Below are 15801 nucleotides of genomic sequence, written 5' to 3'. Positions count from 1 at the left end.
TTGATGAAATTAATACCTTATTAAATACCACCTCACCCCATCCACCTCACTCAAATGTAGATATAAACAAAATCGGAGATGTGTAAGTTCTATTCAGTTGTGTATATGTAAACTAAAGTCTTTGAAAATGTAATAAGTTTTACGAAACGCGCTCAAGTGTCGCGTCAGACTAGAAATAAAAATGAATTTTGGAGAATTGATTTTTGAATTACCACCAACAGTGAAAAGAAATGTACGAAAGATTGAGAAAATTCGTGTTAGAATTATTAATCTTACTTTTTCGGTCATATTTAATAATATATATATATATATATATATATATATATATATATATATATATATATATATATATATATATATATATATATATATATTTTAAGATGAATAGGAAAACCAGGGATATACTGAACATCTTGTATCAGAATCTTTACTTTAAAAAACATAACGTTTCGAATACTTCTCGTATTCATCATCAGATCTAAAAGAAAAAAACAGAAATCACAGTCAAATAGCTGGTAAACAAAGAACTCATACTGAATATAATTGCCTATCAAAGAAAGGAAAAAGCTTAAAAAACAAAACACTTAAGCGCACTTAAAGTGATCAATACAAATAAAACTAATTTAAAATCCATTAAACTACAAGATGAAATTTATAACTATTAAAACAAACCATTCTATTAAACTTACGTGAAGTGATCAGAAGTGAAACTTGATACCTAACACATAGATACTAAACACTATAGCAAATATTTATATAATGACTACAAATCTACAAAAAATGTATGTAAAATACAAACAGAATAAACGACAATTATAAAGTACTATCCAAAATCTTATAAAAAACTCAAATATTAAATAAAATTAAATACCAAAAAATGTATTATATATCCTAAATAAAAGATTATATTAATGTACAATGTTAAGACTTGAAATAAGTAAGAAAGGGCAAAGACATGGTAAACTAAACAAAATTAAACTACCAAAATAAACTAAAAATCAAATTACAGGGCCTACTGTGCACTATACAGTGTACAATTGAACAGCTGAAAGGTTGCTATTTAACAGAGGCCGCAGCTCCTTTATATATAAGGATTCCATTACTCTCAAATCTGACTGGCCATTCATACAAGTGTCCAGAATTTTAAAATCAGATTCCAGCAGAGAATGATCGAACTCATAACAATGGTTTCTAATCTCCGAAAATGCTGGTTTAGACAATGGTAATCCAGTCCTAAAAGATAATCCCCGGTGCTCAAGTATCCTAATCTTAAAGTTCCGAATGGAACTCCCGACATATCCAGCATTACAGCTGGAACAATTATACATATATACGACATTTGAGCACAAGGGGATAGGCACTTTATCTTTAAATTTAAAATAAGAGCCTATGGTATTTGTGTTGACAAAAATAAATCTAAAGTCTACTTGAGGATAACACTGCTGCAACAGTCTCCTCAAACGACTCCTTACAGAAAAGCTAATACTGCCATAAAATGGTAGTTTAATATATTTAAGATCCCTTTCCACTGTAGTAATCCTACACGATGGGTGAAACTTCTTATTTAAGAAATTCCTTATAAAAGTATAAACCATATGCACAGGATAACCATTATTTGAAAAAAAATTTCACAAGAAAATTAATTTCCTGATCAAAGTTATTCCAATTAGAACATAAAACAAAGGCCCTATTCAGTAGAGTGTTAATAGCATTTTTCTTAAAAATATCAGGAACAAAGGAATTAAAATTTAAACCTAAACCAGTAAAGGTTGGTTTCCTAAAAACATTAGTGTTGAACCCATTGAGGTTATTCACTTTTACATCAAGAAACGACAATGAATTATCAACTTCACACTCTGCAGTAAACCGTATATTACTATGTTGTGCATTAAGATACTCTCTAAATTTCTCAATATGACATTGGTCCCTAAACAACAAAAAAGTGTCATCTACATATCTTCTGTACAAGACTGGTTTAAAGGCCGAAGGACAATTATCAAGCCAATTTATTTCGTGAAAACTCAAAAAAGCATTAGCCAGTGCAGGACCTAAAGGAGACCCCATTGCTACTCCATCAATTTGTTTATAATAAATATTATTAAACATAAAGATGGAGTCTTTAACTGCTATTTCTAACAGCCGTCTGAATATTTTACTACAAAATCCAGACACTAAGTTAGTGTCAGCAAATAATTGACTTACACAGATATCAATGGTTTCCAACAGAGGAATATTAGTAAAAAGTGATTCAACATCGAAACTGGCCATTATAGTTGGGAACTCAAAATTTAAAGAGGAAAGTTCTTTTACAAAATCCTGAGAATTTCTCACAGTAAATTCATTATGCGTTAATGGTTCTAATAATGGAACCAGAAACTTAGCCAGTTTATAATTAAAAGTGCCAATCGCTGATAAAATAGGACGAATCGGTATACCTGTTTTATGAACTTTAGGTAACCCATATAAGATGCCAGGCTTAGAGCCAGTTGCAAGTAATTTAGTATAATCGAAAAGAGAGTCTTTCAAATTTCTTAAAACTCTATTCAGTTTATCCTCACATTTCAAAATATACGAGAATGGGTCTATATCAACCAACGTAAATTTAGAGGGGTCTTCTAACAACCTTTCCACCTTATTAACATACTCTAACTTGTCCAAAACTACTATACCCCTACCTTTATCTGGCCTGGTAATGCAAATACTCCTATCATTCTTTAAGCTATTAATACACTCCAATTTCCTTTTGTCAAAAGGAGGGAATGTAGATCTATATTTACCAAAGTCGTTAAAGACTTCATGTGCTAAGGAGGAAACAGTACTGATGATATTGGTCCAACCATAATTTATACCAGTCCTTAGGGTACAAGTTTTCAATGTGTTGCATAACCGCTCAAAACCTAAAAAATGATTAACAAATTTAGGTTTTTTACATGTCAACCCGGGTTGACATGTAAAAAACCTAAATTTGTTAATCATTTTTTAGGTTTTGAGCGGTTATGCAACACATTGAAAACTTGTACCCTAAGGACTGGTATTTTTACATGTCAACCCGGGTTGACATGTAAAAAACCTAAATTTGTTAATCATTTTTTAGGTTTTGAGCGGTTATGCAACACATTGAAAACTTGTACCCTAAGGACTGGTATAAATTATGGTTGGACCAATATCATCAGTACTGTTTCCTCCTTAGCACATGAAGTCTTTAACGACTTTGGTAAATATAGATCTACATTCCCTCCTTTTGACAAAAGGAAATTGGAGTGTATTAATAGCTTAAAGAATGATAGGAGTATTTGCATTACCAGGCCAGATAAAGGTAGGGGTATAGTAGTTTTGGACAAGTTAGAGTATGTTAATAAGGTGGAAAGGTTGTTAGAAGACCCCTCTAAATTTACGTTGGTTGATATAGACCCATTCTCGTATATTTTGAAATGTGAGGATAAACTGAATAGAGTTTTAAGAAATTTGAAAGACTCTCTTTTCGATTATACTAAATTACTTGCAACTGGCTCTAAGCCTGGCATCTTATATGGGTTACCTAAAGTTCATAAAACAGGTATACCGATTCGTCCTATTTTATCAGCGATTGGCACTTTTAATTATAAACTGGCTAAGTTTCTGGTTCCATTATTAGAACCATTAACGCATAATGAATTTACTGTGAGAAATTCTCAGGATTTTGTAAAAGAACTTTCCTCTTTAAATTTTGAGTTCCCAACTATAATGGCCAGTTTCGATGTTGAATCACTTTTTACTAATATTCCTCTGTTGGAAACCATTGATATCTGTGTAAGTCAATTATTTGCTGACACTAACTTAGTGTCTGGATTTTGTAGTAAAATATTCAGACGGCTGTTAGAAATAGCAGTTAAAGACTCCATCTTTATGTTTAATAATATTTATTATAAACAAATTGATGGAGTAGCAATGGGGTCTCCTTTAGGTCCTGCACTGGCTAATGCTTTTTTGAGTTTTCACGAAATAAATTGGCTTGATAATTGTCCTTCGGCCTTTAAACCAGTCTTGTACAGAAGATATGTAGATGACACTTTTTTGTTGTTTAGGGACCAATGTCATATTGAGAAATTTAGAGAGTATCTTAATGCACAACATAGTAATATACGGTTTACTGCAGAGTGTGAAGTTGATAATTCATTGTCGTTTCTTGATGTAAAAGTGAATAACCTCAATGGGTTCAACACTAATGTTTTTAGGAAACCAACCTTTACTGGTTTAGGTTTAAATTTTAATTCCTTTGTTCCTGATATTTTTAAGAAAAATGCTATTAACACTCTACTGAATAGGGCCTTTGTTTTATGTTCTAATTGGAATAACTTTGATCAGGAAATTAATTTTCTTGTGAAATTTTTTTTCAAATAATGGTTATCCTGTGCATATGGTTTATACTTTTATAAGGAATTTCTTAAATAAGAAGTTTCACCCATCGTGTAGGATTACTACAGTGGAAAGGGATCTTAAATATATTAAACTACCATTTTATGGCAGTATTAGCTTTTCTGTAAGGAGTCGTTTGAGGAGACTGTTGCAGCAGTGTTATCCTCAAGTAGACTTTAGATTTATTTTTGTCAACACAAATACCATAGGCTCTTATTTTAAATTTAAAGATAAAGTGCCTATCCCCTTGTGCTCAAATGTCGTATATATGTATAATTGTTCCAGCTGTAATGCTGGATATGTCGGGAGTTCCATTCGGAACTTTAAGATTAGGATACTTGAGCACCGGGGATTATCTTTTAGGACTGGATTACCATTGTCTAAACCAGCATTTTCGGAGATTAGAAACCATTGTTATGAGTTCGATCATTCTCTGCTGGAATCTGATTTTAAAATTCTGGACACTTGTATGAATGGCCAGTCAGATTTGAGAGTAATGGAATCCTTATATATAAAGGAGCTGCGGCCTCTGTTAAATAGCAACCTTTCAGCTGTTCAATTGTACACTGTATAGTGCACAGTAGGCCCTGTAATTTGATTTTTAGTTTATTTTGGTAGTTTAATTTTGTTTAGTTTACCATGTCTTTGCCCTTTCTTACTTATTTCAAGTCTTAACATTGTACATTAATATAATCTTTTATTTAGGATATATAATACATTTTTTGGTATTTAATTTTATTTAATATTTGAGTTTTTTATAAGATTTTGGATAGTACTTTATAATTGTCGTTTATTCTGTTTGTATTTTACATACATTTTTTGTAGATTTGTAGTCATTATATAAATATTTGCTATAGTGTTTAGTATCTATGTGTTAGGTATCAAGTTTCACTTCTGATCACTTCACGTAAGTTTAATAGAATGGTTTGTTTTAATAGTTATAAATTTCATCTTGTAGTTTAATGGATTTTAAATTAGTTTTAATATATGTGACAGTTAATAAGTTTTATTTGTATTGATCACTTTAAGTGCGCTTAAGTGTTTTGTTTTTTAAGCTTTTTCCTTTCTTTGATAGGCAATTATATTCAGTATGAGTTCTTTGTTTACCAGCTATTTGACTGTGATTTCTGTTTTTTTCTTTTAGATCTGATGATGAATACGAGAAGTATTCGAAACGTTATGTTTTTTAAAGTAAAGATTCTGATACAAGATGTTCAGTATATCCCTGGTTTTCCTATTCATCTTAAAATTAAGATTCCCGAAGGGAACATCGATCATAAATATTTTATATATATATATATATATATATATATATATATATATATATATATATATATATATATATATATATGTATATATGTATGTATATATATATATATATATATATATATATATATATATATATATATATATATATATATATAAATTAATGATGACATTAATCAAATTTTCTACTAAACAAGTTTTAGTCTTATCTGTAAGACGACTTCACTAAGTGTGTTTCGCTACTCATCATTGTGTTCACAAGGTCTCAATAAGGAAGAAACACCAGTTGTGAGCATCGTAGGTGAAGGAAGAAAAACTTGGTTTATCCTCGTCTACACGCTGTAATCAGGGAAATTTGAGTAGCAATTGATTAGGCTATAAATTATTCCAATATTCACTGAAATTTGAATTAAAAAATGTAAGAAACTAACATTGTATTGGTGGTCTTAACACAACTTAACGACAGGCTATCCACAAATACACAATGTAGAATGATGCATCAGATTGAAAGGTATACTTAACGTGAGCGTGTTGGAACACTAAAGCCTGCTGTATCGCGTCTGCCAGTCCCTGACGTTTATTGTTGTGGACGTGACTATATTTGTAGACGCGCAAGTAAACAGTTGGAGTACTGTAGACCACGTGAAGTTGTTAAATGGCTGCTGTTTGTGGAGGCACGTGTGCACCACGCGACGCCTTGAGCTTTAATCCCGCATCCTTCCTCCCACCACGCTCAGTCACGCATGCGCAAAGACGCTCATAGCGATCTCGGACGTAAACCATTTCGGTTTATTATTAATTATTTGGGAAACGGAAGGAGTACAATTTGAACTATCGTCACCAATAAATATATTGGATAATAATACCTTTTCTCGTAAGGCAATTGATCTAATTAACATTGCACAAATTGAACGAGAAGGGTTGACGTGCTTTTATTTTACGCCATAGTAATAGTTTACTGGAATAATTAATTTGGGTAAATACCCGAGCTCAGTACACATAAGCATGTGAAATGGTTATTTCTTTCATAAAGAACAATAATTTTAGAATGAAAAAGTAATTAACTGAACTAAATATTTCTCCAACATGTGTGGAGATTTCAGGTTTAAGCCTGCTATCGACGCTTGGCGTCATGACGGGTGGGAATTTTCTGGCTAAATTATGCCTTACTATAGAAACGCTAACGGTGTTAATTCTACGTGTTAGTGTTATTAGTAAATATTAATATTGGGAGTTAAGCGAGAATAATCTGTTGGTTATTTCCAACAGGCACTGACCTGGAGGGTGGCACTGACCTGGAGGGTGGCACAGACTTGGAGGGTGGCACTGACCTGGAGGGTGGTGCTGACCTGGAGGGTGGCAGTGACCTGGAGGGTGACACAGACCTGGAGGGTGGCACTGACCTGGAGGGTGGCACTGACCTGGAGGGTGTGGACAGTGACAGTCTTGGCGGCGGGGGTCATGGGGTTGTCGTTGAGGTCGCCCACATGGACGGTGAGGGTGGCGGTGGCGGTGAGGGGCGGCCAGCCGGCGTCCGCCACCACCAGCGGCACCAGCAGGGAGCGCCGCTCCTCCCTGTCTAGCCCCGCCCGCGCCCACACCACGCCCACGCCACGCCCCTCGTCCCCTCCTGCAGGAGAACACAGTGGGTAATGTACCGGCTAGTACGCCCTCACAATGGTCACAACAACACTATATTAGGACCAAACAGCGCCCAAGTTACACTCAACAGAGTCAGAAGCACAAGGTCACCAGGGGGTCAGTGGCGTCACCAGGGGTCAGTGTCGTCAACAGGATGTCAGTGTCGTCACCAGGGGTCAGTGTCAACACCAGGGGGGCCAGTGTCGTCACCAGGGGTCCGTGTCGTCACCAGGGGGTCAGTGTCATCACCAGGGGGCCAGTGTCGTCACCAGGGGGTCAGTGTCGTCACCAGGGGTCACTATCGTCACCAGGGGTCAGTGTCGACACCAGGGGGTCAGTATCATTACCAGGGGTCAGTGTCGTCACCAGGGGTCAGTGTCGTCACCAGGGGGTCAGTGTTGTGACCCGGGGGTCAGTGTTGTCACCAGGGGTCAGTGTCGTCACCAGTGTTCAGTGTCATCACCATGGGGTCAGTGTGGTCACCAGGGGGTCAGTGTCGTCACCAGGGTGCCAGTGTCGTCACCAGGGGTCACTATCGTCACCAGGGGTCAGTGTCGACACCAGAGGGTCAGTATCATTACCAGGGGGTCAGTGTCGTCACCAGGGGTCAGTGTCGTCACCAGGAGGCCAGTGTCGTCACCAGGGGATCGATGTCGTCACCTGGGGGCCGGTGTCGTCACCAGGCGGTCAGTGTCGTCACCAGGGGGTCAGTGTCGTCACCAGGGGTCAGTGTCGTCACCAGGGAGTCAGTTTCGTTACCTGGGGTCAGTGTCGTCACCTGGGGTCAGTGTCGTCACAAGGGGTCAGTATCGTCACCAAGGGTCAGTATCGTCACCAGGAGCCAGTGTCGTCAACAGGGGTCAGTGTCGTCACAAGGGGATCAGTGTCGTCACCAGGGGTCATTGTCGTCACCAGGGGTCACTATCGTCACCAGGGGTCAGTGTCGACACCTGGGGGTCAGTATCGTTACCAGGGGTCAGTGTCGTCACCAGGGGGCCAGTGTCTTCACCAGGGGGCCAGTGTCGTCACCAGGGGGGCCAGTGTCTTCACCAGGGGGCCAGTGTCGTCACCAGGGGGCCAGTGTCTTCACCAGGGGGCCAGTGTCGTCACCAGGGGGCCAGTGTCGTCACCAGGGGTCAGTGTCGTCACCAGGGGGCCACTGTCGTCACCATGGGGGCCCGTGTCGTCACCAGGGGTCAGTGTCGTCACCAGGGGCCAGTGTCTTCACCAGGGGGCCAGTGTCGTCACCAGGGGGCCAGTGTCGTCACCAGGGGGCCAGTGTCGTCACCAGGGGGCCAGTGTCGTCACCAGGGGTCAGTGTCGTCACCAGGGGGCCCGTGTCGTCACCAGGGGGCCAGTGTCGTCACCAGGGGGCCAGTGTCGTCACCATGGGGGCCCGTGTCGTCACCAGGGGTCAGTGTCGTCACCCGGGGTCAGTGTCGTCACCATGGGGGCCCGTGTCGTCACCAGGGGTCAGTGTCGTCACCAGGGGTCAGTGTCGTCACCAGGGGGCCAGTGTCGTCACCATGGGGGCCCGTGTCGTCAACAGGGGTCAGTGTCGTCACCAGGGGTCAGTGTCGTCTCCAGGGAGCCAGTGTCGTCACCAGGGGTCAGTGTCGTCACCAGGGGGCCAGTGTCGTCACCAGGGGTCAGTGTCGTCACCAGGGGGCCAGTGTCGTCACCATACCTTGAGGTTACCTTGAGGTGCTTCCGGGGCTTAGTGTCCCCGCGGCCCGGTCGTCGACCAGGCCTCCTGGTTGCTGGACTGATCAACCAGGCTGTTAGACGCGGCTGCTCGCAACCCGACGTATGAGTCACAGCCTGGTTGATCAGGTATCCTTTGGAGGTGCTTATCCAGTTCTGTCTTGAACACTGTGAGGGGTCTGCCAGTTATGCCCGTTATGTGTAGTGGAAGCGTGTTGAACAGTCTCGGGCCTCTGACGTTGATAGAGTTCTCTCTCAGAGTACCTGTTGCACCTCTGCTTTTCAACGGGGATATTCTGCACATCTTTCCATGCCTCCTGGTCTCATGTGATGTTATTTCTGTGTGCAGGTTTGGGACCAGCCCCTCAATTATTTTCCACGTGTAAATTATTATGTATCTCTCCCGCCTGCACTCAAGGGAGTACAAATTTAGGCTCTTTAGTCGGGTCCAGTAATTTAGATGTTTTACTGAGTGGATTCTAGCAATAAATGATCTCTGCACGCTCTGACCATAAGGGCATAGGCTCTGACCATAGGGTCAGTGTCGTCACCAGGAGGTCAGTGTCGTCACTAGGAGGTCAGTGTCATCACCAGGGGGCCAGTATCGTCACCAGGGGGCCTGTGTCGTCACCAAGGGTCAGTGTCGTCACCACGGGGTCAGTGTCGTCACCAGGGTGTCAGTGTCGTCACCAGGGGGCCAATGTCGTCACCAGGGGTCACTGTCGTCACCATGGGGTCAGTGTCGTCACCAGGGGGTCAGTGTCGTCACCAAGGGTCAGTCTCGTCACCAGGGTGTCAGTGTCGTCACCAAGGGTCAATGTCGTCACCAGGAGTCGGTGTCGTCACCAGGGGGTCAGTGTCGTCACCAGGGGGTCAGTGTCGTCACCAAGGGTCAGTGTCGTCACCAGGGTGTCAGTGTCGTCACCAGGGGGCCAATGTCATCACCAGGGGGCCAGTATCGTCACCAGGAGGGTCTGTGTCATCCCCAGGGGGTCAGTGTCGTCACCAGGGGTCAGTGTCGTCACCAGGGGTGGGGGAGTGACCATAGATGCTGCTATACGACAGTTCTAAAGACAACCGAATTTCATTCAGTTGTGTTCAGAAGTGAGTGAAGATCATAGTTTTAATTAATTATTTAAAGTTTGTTTTTTCAATTATCGTTATATTAAAAACAGCAGTTTAATGTTCTATTAAATTTTCCACAATGACATGTTCGTATCAGATTGGTGCTGTTAAAACAAGATAGACAACCACAACTCTTCATGAATTTAAATGAAACATATAATTTATTCATACATAGTGTGAGTGGAATCCAAGCGCATCTGTAAATTATTTGGCTATATTTAACTAGTATCGAATCTATATAAAAGGCTGGTAATTGTCGACCTGTATGAACGCAATACATAGTGATGATACACTCGAGTGATGAATGAGTACATTACAAGTAGAGGAGATCAATTACACGTCTCTCTAAGAATGGATTTTGAGGGGGGAGGGGTGACAAGATTATCATATATCAAATTCCTAAGAATTTATTAAGACAAGGGCAAGTGGGAACAAAGATCGTAGGTGATTCACAAATTTATATCATTTTAAGTGGAGTACTCAGCATATTGAAGCCCAACCACTTAGGGTGGACGTTAGAGCGACGGTCTCGCTTCATGCCGGTCGGCGTTCAATCCCTGACCATCCAAGTGGTTAGGCACCATTCCTTTCCCCCCGTCCCATCCCAAATCCTGATCCTTTCCAAAAGCTATATTATCATAATGACTTGGCGCTTTCTCCTAATAGTAGCCTTCCTCTTCACCATATTGAATATGCTAAAGACTAGATAGGTGAAGGTAGACTGACCTGTTTTCAAACGCAGAATTGACAATGCCCAAAAGACTTTGAAACCTGTATACCTGGTTGATGAGGTTCTGGGAGTTCTTCTACTCCCCAAGCCCGGCCCGAGGCCAGGCTTGACTTGTGAGAGTTTGGTCCACCAGGCTGTTGCTTGGAGCGGTCCGCAGGCCCACATACCCACCACAGCACAGTTGGTCCGGCACTCCTTGGAGGAATAAATCTAGTTTCCTCTTGAAAATGTCCACGGTTGTTCCGACAATATGTCTTATGCTTGCTGGGAGGACGTTGAACAACCGCGGACCTCTGAGGTTTATACAGTGTTCTCTGATTGTGCCTATGGCTCCTCTGCTCTTCACTGGTTCTATTCTACATTTTCTTCCATATCGTTCATTCCAGTACGTTATTATTTTACTGTGTAGATTTGGTACTTGGCTCTCCAGTATCTTCCAGGTGTATGTTATTTGATATATCTCTCGTCTTCTTTCTAGTGAGTACATTTGTAGGGCTTTGAGACGATCCCAATAATTTAGGTGCTTTATTGCGTCTATGCGTGTCGTATATGTTCTCTGTATTCCCTCTATTTCAGCAATCTCTCCTGCTCTGAAGGGGGAAGTGAGTACTGAGCAGTACTCAAGACGGGACAACACAAGTGACTTGAAGAGTACAACCATTGTGATGGGATCCCTGGATTTGAAAGTTCTCGTAATCCATCCTATCATTTTTCTGGCTGTCGCAATATTTGCTTGGTTATGCTCCTTAACCGTTAGGTCGTCAGACATTATTATTCCCAAATCCTTTACATGCTGTTTTCCTGCTATGGGTACATTTGATTGTGTTTTGTACTCTGTATTATGTTTAAGGTCCTCATTTTTACCGTACCTGAGTACCTGGAATTTATCATTGTTAAACATCATGCTATTTTCTGATGCCCAGTCGAAAACTTTATTAATATCAGCTTGAAGTTTTTCAATGTCTTCAGCCGAGGTAATTTTCATACTGATTTTTGTGTCATCTGCAAAGGATGATACGAAACTGTGACTTGTATTTTTGTCTATATCTGATATGAGAATAAGCAAAAGCAGCGGTGCAAGGACTGTACCCTGAGGTACAGAGCTTTTAACTGCACTTGGACTAGATTTTATATGGTTGACAGTTACTCGCTGAGTCCTGTTTGACAGAAAACTGAGTATCCAGCGTCCTACTTTACCGGTTATTCCCATTGACTTCATTTTGTGTGCTATCACGCCATGGTCACATTTATCGAAAGCCTTTGCGAAGTCCGTGTATATCACATCAGCATTCTGTTTTTCTTCTAATGCCTCAGTGACTTCGTCGTAGTGCTCAAGTAGCTGTGAGAGGCACGATCTTCCCGCTCGAAATCCATGTTGGCCTGGGTTGTGAAGGTCATTGGTCTCTATGAAATTGGTGACCTGACTCCTAATCACTCTCTCAAATACTTTTATGATGTGCGATGTTAGTGCAACTGGTCTATAATTCTTTGCCAATGCTTTGCTCCCTCCCTTGTGTAGAGGGGCTATGTCTGCTACTTTAAGTGCATCTGGTATCTCCCCCGTGTCCAAGCTCTTCCTCCACACTATACTGAGTGCCTGTGCTACCGGCACTTTGCATTTCTTTATAAATATTGAATTCCATGAGTCTGGACCTGGGGCCGAGTGCATGGGCATGTTTTCAATTTCTCTTTCAAAATTTAGTGCTCTAGTGTTTATATCAGTTATATTTACAGGGGTTTGAATATCCCGCATAAAGAAATTGTCTGGATCTTCCACCTTCATGTTGCTTATTGGAGTGCTAAACATGTCCTCATACTGCTTTTTTAGGATTTCACTAATTTCTTTGTCATCCTCCGCGTATGAACCTTCACTTGTACGAATAGGTCCAATACTGGCAGTGGTTTCTGCTTTTGATTTCGCATATGAGAAGAAATATTTTGGATTTTTCTTTATTTCCTGAATTGCTTTCTGTTCTAACTGCCTTTCTTCAGTTTCATATGAGTGTTTCAATTTCCGCTCTATTTCTTCAATCTCCCTATTTAAATTATTCCTTCTTTGACGGGAAATTCGTGTCTGCATAAGCAGTTCCGTTATTTTTTCCTGCGTTTATAGTGTCATCTGCGTTCTCTTTCTACGTTAGATCTCTTTCTGGCTTTCCTCAAAGGAACATGTTTCAGACAGACTTGATACGCTTCTGAAGTCAGTTTTTCTATTCCTTCTGTAGGACTTGTATTACTTAGAACAGTTCCCCATGGAATGTTTGTAAGTTCCCTGTTTATTATCTCCCAGTCTATCCTTTTATTATTAAAATTGAATTTACTGAATAGCCCCTCTCGCTTTATCAACGTTTTAGGTCTATTCTGAGTATTGATGGTCGTTTGCACTTCAATGAGCTTGTGATCTGAGTATGTGGTATCTGATATCGTAATGTCTCTGATAATGTCTTCATTGTTCGTAAAGACCAGATCTAGAATATTTTCATTTCTCGTTGGCTCCGATATCTGCTGATTGAGTGAAAATTTGTCACAGAATCTAAGTAGTTCTCTAATCTGTGGTTGGTTAGGTCCTGATAGATTTTCTGGTATAATATTATTGTTTGCTATTTTCCACCTGAGACTAGGCAAGTTGAAGTCACCTAGGAAGATAATATCAGGTATCGGGTTCTCCAAATTATCAAGGCTATTCTCTATTTTGCTTATCTGTTCTGTGAATTCCTCAGCCGTTGCATCTGGCGGTTTGTATATTAGAATAATCACTAAATTTATTTTCTCTATTTTTAATCCCAGTGCCTCCACCACCTCATTTGTAACGTTTAGGAGCTCCGAGCATACAAGGTCTTCCCTAATATACAGACCCACTCCTCCATGTGACCTAATTTTCCTATCACACCTGTATAGGTTATATCCTGGAGTCCAGATCTCACTGTCCAACAATTCCCCTGCATGGGTTTCTGTGAAAGCTCCAAATACTGCATTTGACTCGGTGAGGAGGCCATTTATGAACTGTACTTTGTTGTTTGTTCTTGTTTTCAGTCCTTGTATGTTGGCAAAGATGAATGAGGTTACTCTATTAGTGATAGTTTGAATGGGAGACTTTTTCGGCAAGCCCATTATGCGTGGACATAATGAGTTTGTTCTGACCAGTACTGATTGTTGTAGGGCAGTTGTCTGTCGTAGTTGTAGTTCCCTTTCGGTGGGTAATTGTATCTGTAATTCTGGAATGCAAGTGGATCTGGCATCCAGTTCCGTACACTCTCCATGCTGCTCCTTTTGAATTCTCTGTCGGTCTGGTATAAAAAATATATAGAGTTTCTCTAAATTCATTATCCTGCTTGCCACTCTTTATGTAGCGTTCCGTGCCTTTCACGTGAAAGTGTGGGCAGCTGAGGTCATAGCATTTTCTGTCCTCCAGTGAGGTTTGGCACATGTCAGGATGGAAAAACCTACATATTGATCCAAATCGACACTCACCTTTCCTAAGCATATTTAAACATTTTTTGGGATGTTGGTAACTGCATTCTTATCCTTTCTTATTACCAGCATACCTATGTCTGCATATACCCTTTGCATAAAATTTGCATAAGTCTGTCCTTCTGTTCTGAATTGCTCTATCGGGAACCGTCGTAGTGTCTGTACCTATCGAGCTGTCAGTGCTGTCTGGTACACTTTCTAGTTTACTGTAATCTACATCCTGGCCTACTGAGTCAGAGTTTACAACTTCCTGAGTTTCAGCCTCAGTTTCATCCTTGACTATAGCCTCCGCCCCTTGTATATTAGAATTGTTGTTCCTTTCCCACTCCTTCTGGATGGCTGGTAGGCTTCCAATGAATGATGTTTTCCGATCATGCGTCATGTTATCTAGAAGGTTTTTTAGGATATTCCAAGCTGGCAGGTCATTTTTACACACCCAGAGCAAGTGGCCAGCTCTCAGTGCCGTTGTGTTACTCACTCCTGTACAAGCCGAATGGAATCTAGTCTTACAGATATAACATTCAATTCCCGTTACCTTCGTCTTTAAGAAGTTGTTACAGTGGCCACAAATTTGTTTATTTACTCCCATTTTGCCTTGTTTTGTTGTATATATCTATATATTTATAATATTATATGTATATTTGTAACAATATATATGTTTATTTGTTCTACTGTATGGTTAGTACTTATCGCACGGTCGAGAGTGAGGGTCCCAGAGGCTGTACAGTTGACTCGTTGTTGTATTTGAGATTCACTGTATGGATCACTTGTTGATGTCAGTCCTTTTAACTCTTTATAAAATTATATGTATTTATATTTATATGTTTAATATTTATAATATTATATGTATACCGTATATTTGTAATATTATGTATGTTATTTTGTTCAAACTTTATGGCAGGTACTTAGCGTAGGGTAGCGAAGCTGGTCCCCGGTCGGTACAGGTGACCTTTTGTTGTCCCAGGTTGATGTCACCAGTTTCCAGTTACCCGATTTATAACCACTGATGCCGCCTCTTGCCACTATTCTATATTTCTAGTATTCTATATTTATAATATTCACTTCCAACTTATATGTTGTTGTGATACCCGTTCCACATCACTGTTCCACGAATCACCGTTCACTATTTTTTTTTCCTAATACACGCATGTACACAAAGCCTCGTTTACTGGCTCACACTGGTCTCCCGTTTATTCTCTATTTAGCACAAAGTTCTATTGTTAATGACTATTTTCAATTTTCCAGCGGGTCACTATGCACTTTGTTATGTCTGGAATCAGTAATCCATGGCAGTAGTCCTAAGAATCCCGGTTAATGTCACGATTTTAACGGAGCGCGCACGGTACGTCTTCTCCCTCCCTCGACCTCGACTCGCCACACGGTATACCACACGGATTAATGGATAAAGGGTGGGGGCCAAACAGAACATAAATTAATGCCAGTAAACATAATTGGCCGAGTACAATTAT

General features: G+C 40.4%; 1 protein-coding gene across 1 annotated transcript in view; it reads right to left on the bottom strand.

The window, feature by feature from the left end:
- The window catches only part of LOC123770365 (putative neural-cadherin 2), a 776166-nt gene that overhangs the window by 173761 nt on the left and 586604 nt on the right, over nt 1–15801 (bottom strand). Inside the window, 1 exon segment of the mRNA XM_069339955.1 lies at nt 7083–7291. Coding sequence (XP_069196056.1) covers nt 7083–7291 — 209 coding nt within the window.

Source organism: Procambarus clarkii, chromosome 42 (genome assembly GCF_040958095.1).
Source record: "Procambarus clarkii isolate CNS0578487 chromosome 42, FALCON_Pclarkii_2.0, whole genome shotgun sequence".
Classification (NCBI taxonomy): Eukaryota; Metazoa; Arthropoda; class Malacostraca; order Decapoda; family Cambaridae; genus Procambarus; species Procambarus clarkii.
Note: the sequence above shows the minus strand (reverse complement) of the source record. Positions and strands in the feature narration are given on the sequence as shown.